Below are 15,752 nucleotides of genomic sequence, written 5' to 3'. Positions count from 1 at the left end.
TATGCATTAATCATATAGTATTGGCACTGGTGAGTGAATATTTAAAGTTTATTTCTTCTTTTTATTTGTTATAGTGGTAAAAGGTTAATGTTTTGGTTGTTAGTCCTGCCTCTGTTGATATGTGTGACTGGCTAATTGAACTGAACTTGTATTTGTATTTTTTATTAGCATGTAGTGACCATTCTCATTAAAAAAAAAAAAAAAAAAAAAGTGCTTTGGAGATGAAGCAAAAAGTTGAAATGGGCTAAACACATTCTGGTATGTTCCAGAAAGAATATTTGTACTATCCCACACCAATAGCAAGAATACTATTCTGAGCTCTGAGACTATTGTCAAAATAGTCACCCATTTTCCCCTGTTAAGAATACTCAGAATTATTTTTTGCTGATGGAATTCTATATACCTTATCTGAGTTCAAGAGCTGACAAGTCTAAGAAATATTAGCTGATCTGGTTTTGAATTACATGGAGAAAATTAATTTAGATATCTTTTTTTTTTTTTTTTAGAACTGAGATAAGTTCGAAGAGACTTCACAGCATTGAGCTTAACATGGTTAAAATGTGGGGAAATAATGCAATTATGCATTTTATTAAGTGAAAGAAATCGCGCTTCAAGGAAAAAATCATATGAGATAGGAAACTTCATAGGTTTCAAATGACAGATTGCAGTTCCTGTTCAATTAAAGAGGAAGCTCTTCATATGCTGGATAGTAGGGGAAGAGGGCACAATACACTTTTGACTCATACTTCACAGAAAAGGTCCCTTTATGTTACTTTATGCTATGCTTGTGTGTTCTCCATTCTGAGAGCAAAAGTCCTAAAAGTCAGTAGTGCTTCTCCTTTTCACATAAGGTAATTAGCTTTCAGCTGAACATTTCCAAAGGGTTCCTGGCCTTGCAGAACTTAAATGGACTTGATATGGTACATTTTTGTGGGTGGGTGGGTGGGTGTGTGTGGATATGGTTAAGTAGGTAGGTAACAGGCTAAGAGCCATGATTCCCATCCAGTTTCTCAGTTTAGCTCATTTTTTTGCTTACAGGATTCAAGTAGACCTATCTAAAGTAGTGTTGTAAAGTAGTGTTCTCTGTGGTGTTGTATAATGCTGTTGCACTCAAAGGTTATGAAACCACAATGTCACCTCTGCAGAAGCTCCAGGAAAATGGTTTCAATCAATGCACCTTCTTTCCAGAAGTTTTTTGCATCCTCCCCAAGAAGTACAAATGAGAAAATCCTGGCCAGTAATCTCAAACCACACACCTATTCTCAGGAAAAAAAAAAAAAAAAAAAAAAAAAAAAAGCCAAGATTAATAAACCCCATCCCTCAGCAAGCATAACCTCAAACTCCAAATTTCCCTAGTGCCACAATGGGCTTCCTCTGTGAACTATACAACATAAGTGACTTCAGGGCCACCTTAGTTGTCACCAACCAGTAGACCAGTGTCCCATAACGTGCTGCCTGTACAGCCTGCCTTGAATAGCCAACATCAGAGCTGCAACCGAAAGATATAAAAAGCTTATCTATTTTATGTTCACTCTCAATGGCTTTACACTCAATAACCAATGTATTCTTCAAACTAATACAGCAGCTGCAGATATCAGAATAGTGGTATTTTAGCCAAGGCAGTTTTTCGTGAAGTATCTTGAAAATAATAGGTTAGCTAACCATATACCCTGTTATCACACATCAACCTACTGTGGCTTCTTTCTGAAAGATTATGAAATGGTTATTAAAAAAATTGCTAGACCCTGCAACTCAAATAAGATCCAGAAGAATTCCTCACAAAAACATCCCTTATCTTAACGTAACCACTCAGTTCCAGCAAGTATCAATGTTAGCAGCAAATTCCCTATGCTCCAGCACATATCCAGATAAAACATTCCAATGCTTTCTGTTATGCCAGTAAAATCACCCACTCCCAGCAGGGCTATCAAAATCCCTGCAGCTTGCATTTTCACTTCTCAACAAGCGATGCCTACCATCCAGAACACCCGTCTCTCTCCCTACAAAGTTTATAAATTATTTGTGTGTGCATTTTCCTCTGAATATTGCTGTCATATAGCCTTTCCTCTGACTAATATTGTCTCTGCTTATGCTGGTATTGACTCTGTTTTCTCTATGACTGCCTAGTGAAATTCAGAGAATTTTTTTTTTCTTAAATCATATATAAATTTGAATTCTCTGTTTCTGGTTTTGTGCCTGAAGAATGGCTTGTGTGACAAGAAACTGCTTTTCTTTTCCAAGTCTAACTCCTGATGTAATGGAAAATAGTTTTATAGCTCTACTTACCACCTTGGTCTTATCTAATGCTATGCAGATTAACGATATGCTATTGGGAGGTTAAAAGCTTGGTTTGTAGCAGTGAGACACATTCTGCTACAGGGAATTAGTTCAAAATAGCATTAAAGTGTTTTCAGATAGCTTGCAATAGTAGAGTAGTAGACATGTTGCTAATACTGGAAAGGGTTGACGTGTTGTAGTGTTAGTGACATGTCATTACCACAGGAGAAATTTTCTATTCAGCCTTTGCACCTGAGGAGCAGTGTTATGCTCAAAATGCTTGCATTTATTTTATTTTATGAACGGCATTGCCATGTTGAGGATTGTCCCCTGAAGGCTGAGTAATGGGAAGGTGCTTGTTGCATGGAGAAATGTCCCTTCTGTTTCCATTTGTGCTGCCCATGGCTCTTCTTCCTGGATGCACTCACTGAAGACACTTTCAAAAGGCTTGTCTGGGCTGATTCTTACAGAGTCATAGAAGTACATAATCATTTAAGCTGGAAAATACCCTTAAGATCATCAAGTCCAGCCATCATCTAATACTAAGAAGTCCATCAATAAATCAGCTCCCTAAGCGCCAAATCCACATGTCTCTTGAATAACTCCAGAGATGGAGACTTCACCACCTCCCTTGGCAGCCTGTTCCAACAACCCTTTCTGTGAAGAAATTCTTCCTGACATGTAATCTCAACCTTCCCTAGTGCAACTTGAGGCCATTTCGTCATGTTCTATCACACCTTAGAAAAGAGACCAACGCCCTCCTCGCTGCAACCTCCTTTCAGACATCTGTAGGGAGAGATGAGGTCTCTTCTCAACCTTCTTTTTCTCCGGACTATACAACCCCAGTTACATGCAGCTGTAGCCTCTTTAATGGTGTGATTGATACACTAGCTAGGATGTGCAGTAGTGGCATTGGCACAGTCTGTACAGAAACTGACTTGACCCAATTGCTTAAAATGAAAAGTTCTTGTTTTTCCTTTAGACTGCATTTTGTTAATATTTAAATCATGGATAAAGCAATCAAATTTAACAGTTTTATTTAGATTGCTCATTTATATTTCTCTTATTGTGCATCTTTTAACTGTAAATAAACTTTTTTTTTTTCTTTTGTTATTTATCAATTGCTTGTTTTGACTTTATAACAATACAGTACCTTTTAACCATATTTTGCTTTGCAGAATTCCCTTTCTAATTAGGAGAACGGTCAGTTGCTATGGTGTTGCACTGGGAAGTGATAAAGAATGGAATTTTGCATGGGAAATGTATAACCATACCGACTCCACAAAGGAAGACAAAGACATCCTCCTCTCTGCCATGAGCTGTGCCAAAGAGTCATGGTTACTTCACAGGTGACCTTGATCAAAGCAAATCTTTGTGGGTAGAAATCACACAAAAACAAATACTGCACCGTACGAACCTGGCAGAGGTTTGCCTGCTGCAGAGCCATGTGTCTAATACAAAACAATGTCAGAATCTTAAGAGTTTTCTTACAGAGAAAATATGATAAACAGTGCATACACAAATGGTCATTCTGCTGGTATAACATCCTAGATGCCATTAATGAATGAGAAAAGGACTTCCCAAGCTGGTAACTAGTGTGCCATGTCTAACACTACCAATGGATGTGTCAATATACCTAAATCTCCTTTTGAACTAAAAGTATGCCTTCAGGTGCTACAGCAGATTGTGACAACATGTTCCATAATATTGCATGCAGTATGCACCTTTTGTATATATTGTATATATCTTTTGGTTTATTTCTTGTCATTTTTGTTTGCTTTTGCTGCCCTTGCTCTCTGCACTGTAAGAAACAGTATTTATAATTTGCAGTGACATTTTTCTCCACCATTTAAGATTTTATATTTTTCCCACAATGTTTCTCCCCTGATAATTTTATTTTCAAGCTGAAGTTTCAAAGCCTATTTAGCCTTTGCATGGAAGCCAAATTATCCTTCGCTATGATGAAAATTATAGTAGACTAGCTAGTACACTGTTCACTACTCGAAGTGTAAACTGCCACAGGGAAATAATTTATTTAATTTTCCAGTTAGGAATACTGTATTTATTATCTTTCAGTGACATCCATGTAAAATGTTTTCACTTAATCAATAAAAAGGTGTTGAAGCTGAGTTCTCTGATATATCATGTCCACATTGCCTGAGGAATATCTCACAGGACAGAAGTTTGCCAGTGATGATGGCCTAAAGAATGATTATCCATGTATTGGCATAATACAGTGGGGCTAAAGCTCTGAAAGTGGTAGAGGTGTTTCTGCTGCCAACCACCTGCCCCTGTGATGGTGGTCATTTGAGAAGGCAGAACAGACATGGCTGAGAAGATAGCCAGATGAATAGGGAAGATATCTGAGTGGAACTATGCTATTTTCCACCTAACCAGTTGTCATTTGATGGCTTTGTCAATGGCACAGACTAGCAGTAGTCCCTTGACAAGCTGTAAAATATGTTGTGCTCTAAACAGAAAGACACCATTTCAAGAAGTTGCGATGACCTCCTTTCTCCCTGTGCTGTAGTAGTTGACAAAGCAATCTATATTTCTAAATGCCACCCTGAATGTCTTTTGGGTTGAGGAATGTTCAGCTGGGCTTTTCCTGGTCCTCATTACAGATTTTCCATTTTGTTAAGCATACTGGTGGCATACAAATGGGAGAAACCCAGCTCATCTCCTCTACCAGTAGTTTTCCATACTCTTTGAAAAGATGTTTTTTTTTTCTTTTTTAAACAATGAAAACCCATTGAAAGCAGGAGACTGTAAAGTAATGCTCTTATGCAATAAAAAGAAGAGTTATTTACTTTTCCAAGATGCTCTGTCACCCACTACCATTGACGTCAGTGGCAGGTAGTTAAATATTTCTGAAGTCATGGCTTAGTCTGCCTGAGGGTATCTTAGATGCCTTATTACTGCAGCCAGTCCCGTCTGCACAACAGTGTATGTCACTGCTACCTCATTTCCTAGGCTCCGTCTGGAGATTTCTCCAGAAACTTGGGAGCAGTTTCTCCTTCCACAGGGTTGTCTGGTGGGAGTCATTCTCTGTATTCTTTCTGTAATATATACAAAAAAAAAAAAAAAAAAGCAAATATATACACTGGTTGTGCTACACCCTCATTTTACTGAGAAATGGACAGCCAGTGTGCAAGACCAGGGAATTTTACCAACATAAGGACAAAACACAAGCTGAATACATGGCTCAGAGTGGCTCAAGTTTGATATAACTGTCCACATTCTGGTATTTGGGAAGACAAGAATTGTTCTGAACTGGTACATATTTCCAGGTTATGACCGTTGAACAGCAACTGATAGTTATTAACTTCTTTTCTAACAGATACTTGCAATATGGACTCAGTGATACATTATTTTCTTCCAACTGTACATCAATCATCATTTCATATGTGGTGACTAAGGACATTGGGCACCGAATAGCCTGGGATTTTGTTACAGAAAATTGGCCCCTTTTAAATGAAAGGTATGGTAAGCAACCAGCTTTAGTTTCTCTTTCTTTTTCTTTTTCTTTTTCTTTTTCTTTTTCTTTTTCTTTTTCTTTTTCTTTTTCTTTTTCTTTTTCTTTTTCTTTTTCTTTTTCTTTTTCTTTTTCTTTTTCTTTTTCTTTTTCTTTTTCTTTTTCTTTTTCTTTTTCTTTTTCTTTTTCTTTTTCTTTTTCTTTTTTACTCCTTTCTTCATCTTGCTGTTTGAGTTGTAAAATCCAGGTACAGATTTTCCTTTCAGAGATGACTTTTTTTTGGTAATGATTGATACAATTCCTTATGTACACAGACCAAGGTTTTCAGATCATCAGGTCTTAATGTCAAAGAAGAACTCAGCGTCAGATATAGAATGCTTTAAAATGAGCCTGTTTGTGACTGTCTCAGTGCTTTTAAGTGTAAACATTTATAGAAAATCTGACACTTACTTACCTACTTAAATGGTAAGCTTTCCCAGTTCTGAGACAGTAGAAGATAAAAATCCATCTCCCAGAGTATGCTTAAAATGTGCTTTGTAACAACTGGTAAAGGGAACAAGTAAGCAAGATATAAGTGAAAATATGACTTAGTATCTGTATGACTAGCTGCTATGAAATCTATAGTTCCCTGCTTCTTGCTATCCAGGCAGCATTTCACATGGAACAGAACAAACTTTCAAAACAGGAATATCCTCGTGCTTTTACTGGTTTGGAAGAACAGAAGACTGCACGGCTAAAGTACAGTGATGGCTCTGTTACAGGTCCTTTGGATGCTGGATGTTAGGATGCCAAGAGACCATGGACAGAGTCTGATGGATTTTATTGTAATTATATGCATTGTCTACCAATATAATTAAGCTTGAGAGGAATATGAGCAGTATAAGCATAAGCAGAAAGAAAAGAGATAAGCCACTTGCTGTGTAGGCAAAGCACAGTACCATTAATGAATACTCTTACCTGCTGGTAGGCAACAGTTAGAAAAGTTGTTGAACTCTCATGTCCTCCATCATGACACTGGACATCTTGACCAGCCAGTGAGAGCTACCCCAAGTTGGGGCACTTTATTTATGGGATCAAGACTTAGTGGCAATTGCATGATTGACAGGATGACATGAGTTATATCTTTCACATACAGGGCTGAGAACAAAGCTAGGCATGTTTTGGGTAGCTAGCGATCCGTAAATCGGATAGCCTTTTGATGTCCCCATGGAGAACATTGTTTAGACTATCATGTGATTGTTCACAGGTCCCTTTGTAAAAGCTGGCTATGCAAACACATTATACAAGTGTTCCCACTGACCCATGCTCTATGTGTGGTCAGGACCGTCTCGCACTTTACACTGGCCCTGTAGACAAATGATTTCAGGAGCAGTAAAAGGAGAAAAGTGGTGGTGGAAAACTAAAAGCCAAGAAAATGAGTAAGAGTTTTGAAAATGAACAGACCTGATGGAAAGTGATGGAACAGGATTAGTCTCAGTGCTAGGAACATAGCATTGGACTTCACAGATGAAACCATCATTGACTTGACTTTTGTACGTGTTTTTATTCAGGCTGCTTGTAATATAGTGTGAGGCAATATAGGCTTCCTGTGGGCAACTGGAGAATCTTTCTAGTTTATCTTTTCAACTGCATAAATAAAAAGGTAAATTTCTTGGTACACATTCGACCAGACAGTTCCACAATCAGGAGAAAAATGCATAGCATAAAAAAAATATATAAATAAATAAATAAATAAAAGCATGCCCCCATGTACTATAGAAATGGGTTTACCCACTATCATTTCATAAGCATGGGTGTAAAATGCAAAAGTAAGATTGTAACCTCTTTTCTAAAGACAGCCCCCTCTCTTTTTTTAGAGATGGTGGATTGAAACATACAGGTTTACAAGGGCTTCATGGACCAGTAATACTATTAATCACTGTCTTAAGTCCTAACCCATCTCCAGTCTACCTGCTTTGATGCAGGTGAATTGCTCATGAGCTTGGGCTATCTACAAATACCTTTAATACCTGCTAGAAGACTCCCTCTCTCCTTGCAATTCTAAAAGACAAACAGCTGTGACATCCGTCTATTCCTGCTATCTGTGGTGGCACAGGAGTCCCTCAGGACTCATTTGTGGCAACAAAACTAAGACCAGCCATCTCGGAGCACTGAAATGTGTAGCTATATTGCTAGCTCTAGTAAAGGCAAGTTGTAGCAGGTTGGTGTCACACCAGCTTATAGAGCTTTAGCTGTTCCATACTGCTGAGAAATATGCTGAGAAACTGACATGTCATTTTCAAACAGAAAGAACACTGTGGATGTTAGCTTCATACACTATTCTCAAGACATGAACAGAAACACCAAGCTGTTAGAATTGTTGCTGCACAGCCTTTCTAGATGGTTTTGTCTGCATGGGCTCACAAAGGTTATCTTTTTTAAGCCAAAAAAACTACCTTACCAGAGTAGAAATACCAGATCTTAAAGGGAAATGAAAATGAAGGATAATTGGTGTGTTTCATCTTGTTCAAATGTCTAAATTGAACTTTAATGGTACTGCTTTAAAAGGGGGGAGGGAGTATACAACTGCAAATTTTAGCTTAGTTGGTATTTTCAACATGATAAATAACAAACAAATAGTAGGAGTATTTTCAAGTGAGATGAAGTTTAGTGTTTTTGCAAACATGCTCATGGAAGGACCTTTGTCTCAACTTTACAGGTATGGGAAGGAATTATTGCATGATGTATTAAAAGTCATGGGAAGATTTGTCAATACAGATGTACAGATCCAAGAGGTAAATGAGAAAAGCAATTAGTTTCAACTTTATCATCAGTATGCAAATACAGCTTTTTAAAGCTCTTTTCTTAAAGACATTCAGGGCATGTATAGTATAATGTTGTGTTGAAACGCTGAGAAAAACAATACCTCCTCATGAGAAATAAATGTATCAACATGCACCCACAGCTCTGAGTCTTTGCATGCAGTCAGTTATTCACCATGGCATTAAAATGAGCTTTTGCACAGGGATGGATGTTGTCTGGCTCTGTGTGGTTGCAACACATGAAGTTGCCTGCCCATGTGCTGAACAGATAGCCTGAACATGTGTGAAATAGTTCTTTCCCTTTGTTTGCGTGGCAGCTCACGATTCTCACTGGGCTGATCTATGTTTGTAAAAAGGGGATAGATGGGGCTTGGGATACCTGTTGGTGGGTAGAAATCTGTGGAATATGGTTGTAGCTTCTCTTTGGGTTATTCCCCACAATAAGACCTCCACATATTAGTGTCTGTGATGAATGGATAACCATCACTCATTGTTGCATTCTCTTTGTCTCATTCTTTCCTCTCCAGTCCATCTGCCTAGATTCTTTCCCAAGGTACTCTCTATTTTTCCTGAAGAGTTCAATTTTTGTGCTGTCTGCATGTGATCAGCACACCTGTGTCAGCCCTGAACTGCAGTTCAAGAAGCACATTTTTTTCTGTAATGACAGATTCTCACGAATAATGTGCTTTTTCAGCCATTGATTGATGCATGCATATATACAGAAAGTAACTGAGAATTGATGGCTAATTAGAAGAACTTTTCAGTCAGTTAGTTTCTAAAATAAAAGAAATCTCTCCTAAACGTGCATGAACTAAAAGATTTTTGTCTTTTGTACCTCAGGGAAAAGTTAACTACCTGTGATGACAAAAACAATAGTCCAGTGTCACCCTTTCCATTAACTTTCAGGTTTGGAATAGAGTCCCAGTAAATATCATCAAAGTTGCCTCATTTTCACCTTTAAAATCTGTCTGTAAAGATAACCTTCTCTATAATGTCTGTAGGCAACTTAACAGAAGTTAGGCTGCTGGCATGTTAGGTTGTCATCTGTGATGTAGACAGCTGCCTCATTTCTCTCATAGTACATCGCCCCCTTCCTCTCTTCCTCCCTTCCCTCCCCCCCACCCCCCCCCCCACCCCACTCCCCCATCTGTGTAAATTTCTTTGCTATTCTTAAGTCCTGACTTGTCTTCTGCTCTTTAGATCGATGGGAGAGACTTCTTGCACTGTGATTGTAGATGAAAAGGACAAGAGGATTCTGCTCCCCAACTAGTTGTAGACACCAGTGGTAGTGAAGCTGGCTGCATCTGGAAAGACCTTTAGAGGGATGGCAAAAAGGCACACTCCTTGTGTGCAAGGAGCACGTACTGTAATCAGTACCCTTGCCTTGTCCACTACTCTCTACAGTTGTTCCCTATTCTATGTCTAAAGGGTCTGTCAGATACATGGTTGTTTGTTTCAAGTGCAATTACATGGACTAACCTCACGTGTTTATTTATTCAGTTGCAGGTTTTCTATAATACTACATTGGAAGAAGATGAGAGAGTGACTGCTACTCTACTACTGGAGTTTGCAAAAGTTGAAAATGTGGAAAGGAGACAGCTTCTAACTAAAGTTGCTGACTGGTTACATAAAAATGTAGATGATTGACTTGGGAAAGCAATTTCCAGTATATTTTAGTGTGTGATTCACTAGCATTTTGGTATTCATTTTAAGATGTAATTAAAGATAAAGCACATTTTTATGAGTCCTGTGGTTGTCTTCCCAACTGGAAAGCTGGGCTAAACCAATTCACAAAGAAAAGAAAGATTCTGATTTCAGATCAGAAATAAGATATATATTTTCATATTGTATCTAAATATCTAAATTAATTCCTTACTGGGATGAGTTGTTTGTAGGGATGTGTTGCTAATAATAACCTAATACACAGATACAGCTCTAAATCTTTTTTTTTTTTCTTCTTTTTTTTTTTTTTTTTTTTTTTTTTTCCTGCCTAAATATCAGAACAAAGGGTGTGGTACAAGTTTTTGGCAAAAACACATAAGGAAGCTGGAAAAGCTTTATATTCTGTTTTGCTTATCTGCACTCCAGCCTTGGGCAAGTCATTTCATCTGTTGCTTTCCAATTCTCTGTTTGTAAGATGCAAAGGGGATAATAATTTAGAACAGTGTCATGAAACATAAACTTGTTAACGGCTTCAGAGCTGTGGACAGAAAAGGAATAAAGAAATATCATCTTTTAATTATAATAAATTGACACCTTGTCATTAAAACTTTATTTTTCTTGAGCAGATCTGTAAAGGTTTGTACTGAAAGTGTTTACATTCACATTCATGTTTGATTAGGAATGGGCTTTTGAAGAGACCCTCCCTGTTGTCTCTGTTATCATGCTTTAACCCCCAGGACAGTCTTGGGGTATGTAAACCAGATTCTTTTTGGAAAAAATTAAACAAGAAAATGATGAGCTCTTGGGATGCAAGTAATAAGCTCCGCCATTTGATGGTCATTTTTTTTCATGGCCCTAGGTTACAACTAGTCCAAACTAAGCCCTCTGAAACATCACCAAGTGTTTCCATTCTTATGGCACAGATCTGTATGCTAATTTAAACACAGGTTAAATCATCTTGCTTACTCAGTGTTTCAGACATGACGGACAGAATTCAGGCCTCTAGAGTACTAATACTAGCAAAACATATTAGCTTGTGTGTAAAGAATTATGGGCTCCCCAGTTCAAGCAATTCATTTGTGTGGTAATAGCATTATGGCAAAGCTACCTGTACTGGTGCTCTGGTTAACACAGAAAACAGTGTTACATAGATGCGTAGGAAACCCAAGAAGTTCAGTACCACATGATGAGGAGACAAGGAATGTAAAAACAGACTTGTTGATACAAAGAATTTTTCATTGAAAAGAATTTTTCACCTCTAAATGCACTTAAGGAAAATGTAGCCATATTGGATGTAATGAAAACTTTTTGCTTCTCTGTGGTGCAAAACAAACCCTGTAGCTGTTGTGACACTACCCAAGGATCCCTTTAACACTTGGGCATTACCAGCTGGTGCAGCCAGGTTTGTCCTGAAACTTTTTGATCTCTTTAGCAGTTGATCCAGTTAAAGGTAGTGCCAAAGAAAATTGCATGCAGTCTTGAGGGTTTTCATCAAGCTGATTCAGACAGGAGACCCATTCAGCTAGGCTATGATGAGTTGGAGGGGTTTTAACTCAGCATGTCCCAGGACTCCCCTTAGTCAATCACTAGCTTTGCCTTATTAGGCATCAGATGGGCTAAGCAAAGCATGAGAAAGTCATTGCTGTAAGATTTATGGACTAAAGTTTCCGTAACAATGTTTAGCCTGTAAGACTAGCATGTTCAAACCATTTCCTTCCAGCTGTGAGCAACCACTCATCCTCTCTAACCACTCTCCCCTTTCCTTATTATTCTTTTATGATATTTTCTTCTTTCTACTGAAGAAAAATCTTAATTGAAAAACAAAACAAAACAAAAAACAAAACACCAAAAAATAACCATTATGTAAATAAGGATTAAAACAGTTTTAAACTAGAAGTTATTTTCAAATAGGCAGTCCTGACTGATGTGCACCTCTTGGCTGACATTCTGTCTTTCAGACTGCAGCTGAACAGGTTTCATGACAGAGGGAAATGCTGAAGGTGATTTCTGAGCAAGCTGCCTGTGTAGGATCTCTCTTGCTTCCAGAGTGTGGTGGTTTTACCATGCTAGGCAGCTAAACACCACAACCACTCTCTCACTCCCCCTCCCTAGATGAGGAGGGGAAGAAGTAAAGTAAAGAACAACTCACAAGTTGAGATAAAGATAATTTAATTAAAGGAAAAAAAATATATTAAGGAAAGATTATTATTAACTAAACAATTTAACTAAAGGGGAAAAAAGAGAAAGGGGAAAAGGAAAGGGGGAAAGGGAAAAAACAAAAACAAAAACAAAATAAAACAAATAAAGGTTATGTGGAAATGCAGAAGAAGGAAATTACTCTACTTCCCACAAGTGAGCAATGCTTGACCACATCCTTGGAACAGGGCCTCAATGCACGTAGCTGGTGTTCAGGAGGAGGACTGACGTTTTTGCAATGAGACCCCACCCTTCCGATCTTCTTCCTTTTTCCACCTTTTATTGCTGAGTGTGACACCATATGGTAGGAAATATCACTTTGGTTGGTTTAGGTCAGCTGGCCTGGTGATGTTTCTTTTCTCACTTTTTTGCCCACCCCCTAGCAGGGTTAGAGAGAGTCCTGATGCTGTGCCAGCACTGCTCAGCAGGAAACACAACACTGGTGTGATACCACTGCTGTTCTAGCTACAAGTGCAGAGCACAGCACTGTATGGGCTGCTGCAGGGAAAGTTAACATCCCAGCCAGACCCAGTACACAGAGTCCGCACATTTGTACATGGTGGCATCAGTAGCTGTACCATGTCAGTTCGTACTGCCATTGAGTACAAGTTGAGCATAGACATTTGGGAGTGGCAAATGGGAGCTGCAGCAAGGGAGGGTGAGGTGGAGGAAAGGAAATCCATGGCGAGCTGGAAAGCTGCTTTATTGCAAAGGGAGATGAGGTGAAAGGAAGTTCATTGAAAATGATTATGAGGACATGGATGGGAAATGAGCTTTTATAGTACTTACGCAGGCTGTGTAGGTGGCATGGGGCAAGCAGTTGTGACGATGTAAGGGTGTGTAGGGAAATTTCCAGAGAGAGAAGGTGTTATTAATAGGCAGGATGTATTCAGTGGGCCCTAAGGCAAAAAACACAGATATGATGGGAAAAGATTAGCCTTTTGGCTTATGTCCTGCTCTCTGCCCTGAGAGAGTGTAAGTCAAAAAGTTAAGCTTGTTCTGAGTTTATGGCACACATGCACGACTGGCCAGGAGTCTCAAGGGGAACTGCAAGGATGTGGAAGAAATTATGCAATGGAAGGAGTAAGGGACCTGACAGAATATTTGGGAAGGGAGGATGAAAACAGGTGAGAGGATTATGGGTATAAAAAGGAGACAGGATGAAGAAGAAAGTGAGGGAAGCAAGATCCAAGGGGAACAAGAAGGGGGTAAAGATGGAGATGCTCAGGCATCTTGAGTGTGTTGGGTGCCCTGCTTCCTTGCCCTGAAGTAACTCAACCTAATGTATGTCAAAGGATTATGTTGTGTTCTCCGTTGTTCATCTAGATGGGGATTAATAATCCCAACAAAGGTATCCCGGTCCTCTTGTGGGTCATCCACAGCTCCTCAGCAGTGTCCCTTCCCCTGGCCTGAGTTGCCCACAGGCTGCAGTCCCCTCACAGGCGTTCATTCTCCAGTACCAAGCAGTGCCAGACATCTTCTGCCCTGTGCCACCTGTTGTGTCTGCCCCACCAGCTCATGCCCCTTTCCTCCCTGGCACCCTGAGGAGCTCTTGGGGCAGGTAAGGAGAAAGAAATCAGCTGTGGAGTCTGAGCAGTGAGGCACAGGCCCCACGCCACCTGGCTATGTAAATAGTATGTGTGCACAGGGCAGGAGGACCAGCCTGATCCTTTCAGGGTTGTTGTGAGTCCCAGAAAAGGTGGGTATGGGGTGGGGAGAAGGGAACACAGGCTAAGGTGTCATGAGCGAAGAGTGATGTGGCCTCACCACACTCACATTGTGTAGAGAGACTCACAGAGCACAAAAAGAGCTGTCACCTCCACACGCCCTGGCCCAGAGGTGCAGGGGCTCCTCTCTAGCAAAGACAACAGGCTCTGATCTTTCAGGTGCCATTTTCTGTCTTTCTTTGCAACGTGACGTTATCTGAGGGAAGGACCTGACAGGGTATGGTGGGCTGGGGTGTGGTGGGCTAGCCGGAACCAGCTGCCATATGCCCAACCTGATCTGTTTCACTTCCCTTTTATGAGAGGACCAGGGAAGAAAATGACATGAAAACTCTTATGGATCAAGACAAAGACAGGGTGATTGGTTACTGTTAGTGTCATGGGCAAAACCAGACTTGACTTGGGGAAGATGAGTTTAATTCATTGCCAAGTAGGTGGCTGAGAAACAAAAGTAAAAAAATAAAAGCACCTTCCCCCCCCCCCCTCCTGTCCTTCCTCCCAGGCTGAAGAAATTCGCTCCCTCATCCTCCTCCCTGGGCGATGCAGGGGAATGGAGAGCAGCAGTTGTGTTTGGTCTGTAATGGTTCCTCTTTGCAGCCCCTTCCTCCTCATGCTCTTCCCTGCTCCTGCCTGGGTCCTCTCCATGCACTGCAGTCTCTCACGGAAGAGCTTGCTAGGAGCACCTGCTCCACTCCTCCTTCGATGACCTTTGTGCCTTGGTGGCTGTTCTCGCTTTTTTAGATTTTAATTTCCTCACTCCTCTCTTTGCCTGGCATTTTCACCCTTTCCAAAACACTTTCCCAAAGCACCTCTTGCCCTGCTGGGGGGCTGTTGGTGGCGGTTGGAACCAGCAGCGTGGGGATGTGCTGGCCACCTCCCACCGAGCTCCCCACAGCTCCTGCTGCCAGCATCCGGATGTGTGTGGGTGGTAAAGGGAGGAGATAACCATACAGGAGGTTATGGCATGGCCTGGGGTGGCATGGCATAACATGGCCATGAGGGAAGAGCAGCCATGCCAGCAGGTGTGGAGACCATGGGCCCAAGGGAGGAAGCTGGATGACCCTCTCCCAACAGCAACACAGGGCTGGTGAGGGTTGTGGGGAAAGGCCTGGCTGAGGCAGCCCGCCTGAGCTAGGGTGTTATGGAAAACAAGAAAAGAGTTAAGCCATGTCTCTGGCTTTGGGCTTGAAACAGCACTGGCTGGGAGGAAGCAGCCTCTTTTGCTGCCATGAGGCCTGTCACTGGTGGGGCTGCGGACAAAACTTGCTGGTGCCAAGCTGGTCTGGAGGCGGGATTCACAGCTCCTGCCCTGGGGAGAGAGGTGTTTTGTTCTCCCCTGGTGTCACACAAGACTGTCATGACCTCTTCTTATCAATATCTCTACAAATAAGTTTGTAGTGACCTTTTCAGAGCACTTTTTTTTTTTTTTTTTTTTTTCTTTCCACTGAACACCTCACCTGTAATTACGTTTAAACAATGAAACCACAGAGCCCCAAGAAACTATTTACAAAAAGGGTAAGGACATTACACACTCATTTTTAATGCTTTTAAATCCAGTCTCTCCTTTCCAGCTGCCTCTTTCCTGCTAGCTGCAGGATACAGATGCACTCAGGTGCA

General features: G+C 40.5%; 1 protein-coding gene across 4 annotated transcripts in view; it reads left to right on the top strand.

Moving 5' to 3' along the window:
- LVRN (laeverin) overlaps positions 1–10,291 on the top strand; it is a 43,256-nt gene extending 32,965 nt beyond the window's left edge. For 3 of the 4 annotated variants that reach the window (XR_014686984.1, XM_084503315.1, XM_084503313.1), the window contains 4 exons: positions 3,456–3,626; positions 5,618–5,758; positions 8,451–8,526; positions 10,054–10,291. Coding sequence is in view for 3 of the 4 variants with exons in the window: in XM_084503315.1 (XP_084359441.1) it covers positions 3,456–3,626; positions 5,618–5,758; positions 8,451–8,526; positions 10,054–10,200 (535 nt within the window). In the remaining variant the exon portion in view is untranslated. The remainder of the gene's footprint in view (positions 1–3,455; positions 3,627–5,617; positions 5,759–8,450; positions 8,527–10,053) is intronic. The other variant, XM_084503314.1, reaches the window with a different exon arrangement.
- Positions 10,292–15,752: the final 5,461 nt, after the last annotated feature.

Source organism: Aythya ferina, assembly GCF_964211825.1.
Source record: "Aythya ferina genome assembly, chromosome: Z".
NCBI classification, from domain to species: domain Eukaryota; kingdom Metazoa; phylum Chordata; class Aves; order Anseriformes; family Anatidae; genus Aythya; species Aythya ferina.
Note: the sequence above shows the minus strand (reverse complement) of the source record. Positions and strands in the feature narration are given on the sequence as shown.